We start from the raw sequence: 8,619 nt of genomic DNA, 5'->3' as shown, positions 1-8,619 counted from the left end.
GCCACTGCTATAGTCCCAAACCAGCCACGTGCTCGACAATTCCACCATGGAATATCACTGGAAACCCTTTTCCTGGGAGTCTCTGCAATGAAGGCACCTGTGAATGCTGTTAAAGATGATGATATTCCAGGAAGGTTGCCACGAGCTCCAGCACTTAATGGCACTTTTGAGAGGGAATCTGTGAGTAAGAGGAAACACATATGCCAATTGCTGGCCGAGCAGTAAAATACATAAGGTTTCAATTAAGAAAAAAAGCATTCATGTCCTCTGTAATACAGTAACAGCAGCAAAGAAGGTTTTTGGACTTTAAGTAGATGCTGAATAATAAGCCTTTCTTATTTTGAGCATTAACAGATGCTAAAAAACTAGCAGTTCTCACTACTCAGTGGCTGCCTTATAACTGTGTATGAAAGTTGTGCACATGAATAGCTAGTCTGAGAAATTAGAAATACTCATTACAAATGAGACACCAGGCTTATGCATATGACCCTGTTTTCTAATAATCACTTTTTGTTAAAGTAATATTCAAGTTTCTGCTTACTTTTTGTGTTAAAAATACCATTTGCCAGGTGGGTTGCTGCCAATCAGAGTGCCCCAGTTTGGCTCTGGCAGGAAAACAACTGCTTTGAGGTATGGTTCCACAGCAGCCTGACCTACCTAAGATCAGCATTGCTGTGCTGGTCCCAAAAGCAAAATTGTCAGAGATATAATTGCTTCTTTTAGGGAAGAGCAGTGGTACTACTGTAAGCGAGAGGGTAGGATGTGGAGCATGAATGGGGGAGATTAGACTGCAACAGTACTCACAGAGAACGGCTTAATAAAAGGTCATGAAGCCGCAGTCTTTGTATAGATGGTGACTGCATGAAGTCCTGCTTCCTTTGAAGCTAAGGGCAAAAAGGAACCAGATTCACCCTGAAAACATCCCCCCCATCTTTTACCCCCTCCATTTCCTTTCCACACTGTGTACATAGCCTTGGGGATTCAAAGCCTGGCTTTTTTTCTGCAGATTTACACTGAGGAATGTGATGCTCAGCTCATGTGAGGCATGTGGACCCCAGTTGAGCAGAAGCTGGCCATCTAAATTCTGCTCATCCAGGCCTTCAGCTGGCTGGTGCTTACAGCATGCACTGCAGCAGAAGCAAAGGGAGCAGCACCAGCCCCAGGAGCTCAGATCGGAGCTGAATCCAAGGTTGTGTTCCTTCTTCACTGAATTATAGCTTTGACTCCAGTGAAGGATTAAGAAAGATGTGAGTTGTGGTTTACAAGGCCATCAGGGCTGGCCTGCCTGAAAGCTGGTCCTACCATGACTGCCAGCAGCCTGATATTTGTGTACACACTCAGGTTTTGTGTGTACTGGCAGAGCCATCCTCTACCGCTGGAGTAATTTCCAAGGCCCACTGGCTATTCCTGTGGATGGGAAGGGCAAAGAGGAATAGAATTAATGGAAAAGGGTAAGTAAAAACGTATCGGGAAAGCATCTGGAATATGTCACAGGCAATCAAGATACTGTTGTGCTTCACAGGACCCATGTCATGCTAGACATTTGTTGCTCTGTGCTATGTTACGGGCAAAGGTGTAAACTCTGCTTTGTTGCAGTCTGTGTATCATATCATATATCGTATCACAGACTGGTTTGGGTTGAAAGGGACCTCAAAGCTCATCCGGTTCCAGCCCCTGCAGATGGGCAGGGACACCTTCCACTGGTTGCTCCAAGCCCCATCCAACCTGGCCTTGAACATTGCCAGGGGTGGGGCAGCCTCAGCACCCTCATAGGGAAGAACTTCTGCCTAAGATCTCACCTCAATCTCCCCTCTGTCAATTTAAAGCCATTTCCCCTTGTCCTGTCACTGCATGCCCTTGTCAAAAGTCCCTGCCCAGCTTTCTTGTAGGCGCCCAACCATGCCAGGAGATAGCTGGCTTCTCCCATTGGAACTGAAAGCCTGAGTGAGCCCTGGTGTTTCAGTGCTTTGTCTTTTAAGCCACTTTTAACCTCAAAATCAGGTAAATCCAGGCACAGCAGCTGATGCCCAACTGTCGCATGGTGACAACACTGCAAGGGAAAGGCTCTGCACAGACCCTGACACCTGGGACACACAACAGCGTGAACTATCCTCTCTGGTGATCTCCAGAGGCCAAGGGCAGTTGGTTAAGAAGGAAGGCACCAGCAGCCAGCTGGTCAGAGGTGATTGCTCAGCTGACTAGGAGACTACTTTCCTTCCAGCACTGTGTATTGCTTTTCACAGATGCAGGCTCCCTCTGGTTGGTGGGAAAGAGCTAAGCACAAGGTAGTCAGTATGTTATTGTTCAGCACAGTCCAGAAAAAGTTGGAAATCATTCTCTGAATTTGTGTTTGTCCATATTGCTTATTCAGTGCCTGAAACTTGTTCCACAGCAGCAATCTTGTGCCCTGTGTAAGATTCTGACTGTCCCAGGTAAAAAGAACACTTTCAGGTGGTGAGAGGTGGGAAGGAGCTGTACTAGAGCAGGGCAGGACAAATGCATTTGCTACAGATCTTGCTTGTTTGAAGAACAAAGAAGAAAAACAATATAAAATTGACTTTTCCTTAACTTCTCCTTTGCCTTTGCTTGATGTCACATCTGAGGGCATGAATGTCTTCAGTACTAAAAATATATTGTAGCTCTCCAGATGATGGCCCTGAGACACAGCCTGACAAACAGTGACACTGTCTGCTCCCCAGAGAAATTCTGAGATGCCTTCCCTGCTTTCCCCTCTCCCCCACTATCCCCTAGGCTCTCTACCTGTCTGGCTGCTTCCCTGTGATGTTTCAGCTCTGAAGGAAGTCACCAGTTCATGGGAAAGTAATGCTGACTTCTGGAAACAGAACAAAATAAGGAATGTCAGAGATCTGCACTGGCTTCTGCAAACACAGAACCTCTCCCCTGGGCATCCCCACCTGCATGGAAACCTGCAGTGATTTTCAGGACTTTACATCCCCAGACACTAGCAGCAGTCTTATACACTAGCTGAAGCAAGAAAGCCCTTAGCAATGCCATGACCCTTTGGGCTCTAGGAGCAGTCCTCATTGGAATGGAGGCCCAGGAGCTCCTCAGCCAAGCTGATGAGACCATTTTCTTCCAGGGCTGTGATGAGCCGTGCTATTGTGGCCTTCTTCCCCTCTGACTGCCTAAACCTGAGCAGCAGCTGGTAGGCTTGTTCATACAGTCCCTCTCGGTCGTACTCAAGAGCCAGGTTATCAATGACAGGATCACGCAGGGCTCGGCAGCTCTTCTGCAAAGAGCGACCCACTTGCTTCCATTTCTTGGACACAAGCTTGGCAAACTTCTGGTGGTCGTCTGGTGTGAGCGTTCTGTTGGCTGAAAGGGACAGAGGGCAGGTAAAGCACAGAGGTTCCACGGCAGATGTGATGCAGCTTGGCCCAGTCCAAGGTTTGCTCAACATTCTGTGCAGCAGGGAGTCTGTTCAGTGTCCACAGCACATCACTAAACTGCTGTGGAACTGCTCTGCTTGTTGCCAGTGGTTTAACACCAGGGCAGCACTGTGAGCTTGGAGCAGAACTGCCAAAGCAGCGAAGCTAAAGGGACTGCCATGGGCAGGGTTCATGTACACGTGTCTCTGTGCTCCAACAGCATTCCTCAACCACTAGGAAGGGAAAATCAGCTGGAGTAAGCCTCACCACCTAGTGCCTCCCTGCGCTCTCTGTGTAAGCTGGGCAGCTCTGCTCTCCATGCAGTCTACCAGCCCAGGGCAGTGCTGGTGCCTTGGGTGGCAAACTGGAGCATGCGGTGGCACACGTACATGCTCACAGCCATCTACCCTGGCACATCTGAGCTTCCTGCCCTGCTCAGGCTTTTCCCTTAATGGGAAAACAGGTTGAAGCCTGATCTGAAGCAGTATGGCAATTATCTTAGGACCACTGTAATTCCTTCCTTTATGGGATGCTGGGAAACCCCTGATTTATCTGAGACCCCAATATGCAGTTATGTTAATCCTCCCTCCTGGGCTTTGAGGAGAGGAAGACCAAGGGCACTCTTGGTCAGCTCTAGCTACTCACCGAACTCTTGTCCCTGAAAGGTGAAGGTGACTTGTGGGGAAAGGGAGTTGCCTTGAGAAGGGTCAGGTAGAGATGGGGAGTTGAGAGATGCACAGTCTTTTACAGCAGTGTTGTTCTTGGTGCTCTGGTGAACAATCAGGCTCTTGAGGCATTCCTCAAGCTTTGTGATCTCCTCATCCTGCAGGCGGTCTGGCTGCAATGCAAACAGCATCAGTGACGCGTGCCAGGTCCACTGTCTTGCGAAGCTGTAGATGCTTAGCTGGAAGGTGCAGCTTAAGATGTTGGTGCCAAGAGAGGAGCAATGAGATAGCTACAGTGTAGGTTATAAACTGACCCAATAAGATACTCTAATGGAGTTCTGGCTATAAATGTGTGAATATGAATCTGTAATGTGATACGAAATAGGCAATTTTGCCCTCCTGGGTTTCTCACATGCAGCAGTGAGCAGAGAGTTGTACAAAGCTGCTATGAGTCCATGTTTATTTTCAGCAGCCCTCTGCAAGAATTAGGGTGCACCAGAGGCAGCATGGCTTCTCTGGCTTACTTCACGTGAGGATCAGACCCACAGAATAGGGTGACCTGATACAACAGCTCATGGCCATCAAAACAGGTAGCTCCTGCTTACCTTTCTCTCATTCTGTGCCTCTCTAAGTTTTGTTGTTCCTGGATCCAATCCAAGACAGTTTTTCTCAAGAGAAAACTAGTCTCACCTCCAAAAGGCAGGTAATGAGAAAAAGAAACAGCAAAAGCACATGGGAAGAATCAAACCTGGTGACTGCTCTGACTCAGTCTATTGTTTGGCTCACATAAAGCAGGTACTCAGCACTGCCCTCAGACACAGATGGCTTTGCCCTGGTGTCATCTGTCTGACTGTTGCACTGTGAGGCACAGGTCAGACTGAGTTTTCAGTCTGAGGAACTGAGAATAAGCCCATCTCTTTTGTCCAGTCAGCTAGTTCAGCAGAGGAGGGAGCAGAAAGCAGAAGTTGACACGCTATGGGATATCACATGTTGTTTGGTCCAGGACTGAAATGTTTGCATTTCATTCTCTGTGCTTGCAGAAAAGCAACCTGGCACAATGTGCTCCTGTGCCTAATCTTCCCAAGCACATGGTGACTATCTGTTTCCCAGGACCATCTAGAAGGAACCAGAGATATAAGGTGTTGCTAGTTCCAGGTGGAAAAAAAGAGGTGAGGAAAAAGGCAATGAGTTCAATCACATCCAACTGCCTTGGTTTTGTGATGTCAAGATCTCACTGTTCTTGCTATCATGATTAGAATGGCAGTGCAAAAGTGTGCAATGAACTAGGCTTCAGATGTTGCTCCTGAGAGAGAGACTGCCTTCAGAAGGGCAGCCAATTCCTGCGTGCAGCAGATGCTGTGTCTCCCCACTCTGTCACAAGTTGGTATAATGTACAGAGTGTTTGCACTCAGGCTCATTCCGAGGTGCAGTTACCATTGCTGTCCTGAGGAGGTGGTGTGCGAGGTGGGGAGGAAGATGCTGAGCACTGATCATTCCACACTGCCTGCCTTGCAGGTGTATCGAGCACATTTGCTAGTGCTGTCAACTGCACTTTGTGTAATTCCTTATCTTAGCAGTGATAACACACATCTGAGCCACATTAATTGTTATACACAGAAACCACAGTGATTTAGAAGAATCTCTGTAGGTGGTTCTAGGCTCTTTTCTGGGTAAGGGCAGAGCTTACTCCATATTACAGCTGAGAACTGAAGGATGGAGAAGTCATCAACCCAGCACGCTGCAGCAGAGCAAGATTTGCACCCATCTTCCTGAGTCTTGTGCTACTGCTCCTCACTGCTGCCTGCACTCCCTCCCTCTCCCACTCACCTTTTCCCTGTAGATGCATTCCAGGCAGCGATCCTCATCCTTCAGCATGCTGTCAAGGTGCTCACTGCCAGCCTTCAGCTCCATTTCAAGAGGCACTGCGCTCACGGCCAAGGAGAGCTGGAGGTGGTTCTGCAGGGACTCCTGGAGCGCTCCTTCCCGGTAGCTCCGCAGGAACTGGCGGCAGTTCTCCTGCTTGCAGAACTTGAGCTGGACTATCAGATGTGGGTGGCTGCAGTGCACTTTGAGCATGTCCACACCATTCACGCTGCCGGTGGAGTCTGGCAGGGAGAAGTGAGCAGAGTCACTATCCACATGAGACAGACAACCCAGACCCATTCCCATCCACCACCAAGCCTGCAATGAAGCAGCTTCTGAATTGTTATCTCTCTGTGCTAAAGTCCTTCGGGATTAAAATCCTGTGTGTAAAACCAAAAGAAAAGGATTAAGTTGTTGCTGCCCTGCCTCCATCCACCTCCATGAACTATGGTGTCCAGCTGAAGTCCTGTGGTGCTTATCTTAACACTGTTTCTTAGGGGAGGTTTTAAGTTTGAGGTTCCATTTCCAGGACAGAAATGGTTACATTAAACTGCCAACACAGCGAACTTTTATACATGAAAATGCATAGTCCAGCTGAGTGCTCAGTCTTCAGTCCTTGTGACTGGAGTTTTAAGCAGTGATGAAGGTCCTGGAAAGAGACCCAGTGTTTCCCCTCCATCCCATGCCTGGAGGTAACTTTTGGCTGGCTCTGAGCCTCCAACACCTCTCACAAATGCGGAATGATGGATTCAGCCATAGGAATTAGGCTGCTTGAGATTGGGCCTCGACTTGCTAAGCTCTTCTGCAAAAAGAATTAATTCATGGAAAAATCTAAGCAAGAAGCAGCCAGGGAGGTACCCTCTGACATTAGTTAGTACGGGGGCAGCACGAGCAACATGGACATCAGAAATTGTCCAGCCTTCAGTCTCCCTTCTCCCAGCAAAATTTAATTTTGATTAGCTGTGCACATTGACCTTGTCTCCTCAGGGATTTTATATGCTGATGATGACAGTTTAGAGTACGTGTTTCTCTCTTTTTTTGCAGCAAAGGCCTGTGTGAGGTTGGCTGTACTGCTTCCAGACCTGAATTAACCTCTTGGCCTGTCACTGCTCAGGGCTGTATGGAGGTACCAGCAAAGACTGGCTCTACATCAGGTATTTCTAAACCACGTGTCATGGCATTCTTTAGACATGCTTGGAGGACAATCCTAAGGCAAAGCAGACTTGTGTGCTCCACATTAGGCAGAATAAGCGACCTGGCATTTACAAGTATGTGATCTAACAGTGGCTTTACAGGGTTTACTGAGTCCTGGGTGCATCAGAAAGTCTAGTTTGTACCAACTGTGTAACTGGGACATGGGACTAGGCACCTAGGAGAGGCATTTTAATTCACTGTGGCTGACCAGATATGTCTTTTTATCCCCTTCTTTATGCTTTGTTTTTTGTGAGTGCTGGTTAGACAAAAGTTTCCATAAGAGGGTAAGAGGGCTGGGAAGGGAAAAGTTGCACAGACATGGAAACCTTTGTGAATGGTGTACAAGAGAGCTGTGAAACCACCTCAAAAGAGAGGATTTTGCATGCTTTTCTTCAAGAAACTTCAGCTTCAGATTTCATGTCCTTTTTAGGTCTGAACAAGCATCGTAGGATTTAGTGGTTTCATGGGCTTTCTTTTAACATGTGACCAGATTCACATTCCAATGACACAAAGCAGCCACAAATCAAGCCTAACAGGACAACTGTGTTGGGTTTCCTGCTGCTTCCCATCTTTCGATTGAGCTGCAAGATGAGCAGGCCTGTACTGGATAAGTGGCTTGGACAGGCCTGTACTGGATAAGTGACTTGGACAGGCTCATGACTGCCAGAAGAAATCACAGAACAGTTACACAAGCCCCATTAAACAATATGGGCTCAGCTGTGTGACAGGTAAAGAATACCAGGAGAGTCTTTCTAGGTAAGGATGACAAACTCCTCAAATTACTATTATTCTGTGGTCAGCTTGGTGCAAGGGTGGATAGAAAAATGTTGTTTTATGGCCATTTGCATCTCAAGACCTTTTTTGATGAAAATAGAGTTATATACACTTGAAGGTAATGTATTTTGCCTGTTTATATCAAAAAAGAGCTCATCTGAACTGGCTAACACTAAGTTTAAAAATCAGCTTCTCAAAGCAGCAATCTCTGTGGTGGTATAAAGACAGGAAATACGTCTTCTTTCCTAGCAATTGCAACCTTTTTCCCCTCTTACATAAATGGGTTTAAACAAACATTCATAAATGGAGGATAAGTCACAGGATAGTTCAAGCTGGAAGGAAGCCCAGGAAGTCTCTAGCCCAACCTCCCATGCAAAGCAGGGTCAGCTCTGAGGTCAGACCAAGTTGCTCAGGGCTTTATCCAGTCCCGTTTTGAAACCCCCACAAGGACAGAAAATGCACAGTCACTCCAGGCAACTGCTTGACTGTCCTCATGGGGAAAGTAATTGTCCCTCTGTCTCATGCCTACCTCTCTTGTTTCAATACGTGCCTGTTGACTCCCTTTCCCTATGCACCCCTGTGAAGAGTGTGGCTCCATCTCCACCTCCCTATAAGTACTGGCAGGGACCAACAGGTAGGTCCTCCAAAGCCATCTGTTCCCCAGGCTGAAATGGTCCACCTCCCTCAGCCTCTCCTCACAGGACAAGTGCTCCAGCCCCCAACCATCTTGGGGG

The 8,619-nt window shown here is 47.5% G+C and overlaps 1 protein-coding gene across 1 annotated transcript in view; it reads right to left on the bottom strand.

Annotated features, from left to right (window-relative positions):
* Window positions 1-3,028: 3,028 nt before the first annotated feature.
* The window catches only part of TRADD (TNFRSF1A-associated via death domain), a 5,883-nt gene continuing 292 nt past the window's right edge, over window positions 3,029-8,619 (bottom strand). The window contains exons 2-4 of the mRNA XM_010020258.1: window positions 5,882-6,159; window positions 4,035-4,227; window positions 3,029-3,336 (exon numbers count right to left, since the gene is read on the bottom strand). Coding sequence (XP_010018560.1) covers window positions 3,029-3,336; window positions 4,035-4,227; window positions 5,882-6,159 — 779 coding nt within the window. The remainder of the gene's footprint in view (window positions 3,337-4,034; window positions 4,228-5,881; window positions 6,160-8,619) is intronic.

The sequence above is a fragment of the Nestor notabilis genome, unplaced genomic scaffold, assembly GCF_000696875.1.
Source record: "Nestor notabilis isolate BGI_N333 unplaced genomic scaffold, ASM69687v1 scaffold36308, whole genome shotgun sequence".
Classification (NCBI taxonomy): Eukaryota; Metazoa; Chordata; class Aves; order Psittaciformes; family Psittacidae; genus Nestor; species Nestor notabilis.
This window is presented reverse-complemented; position numbering and strand designations above follow the sequence as displayed.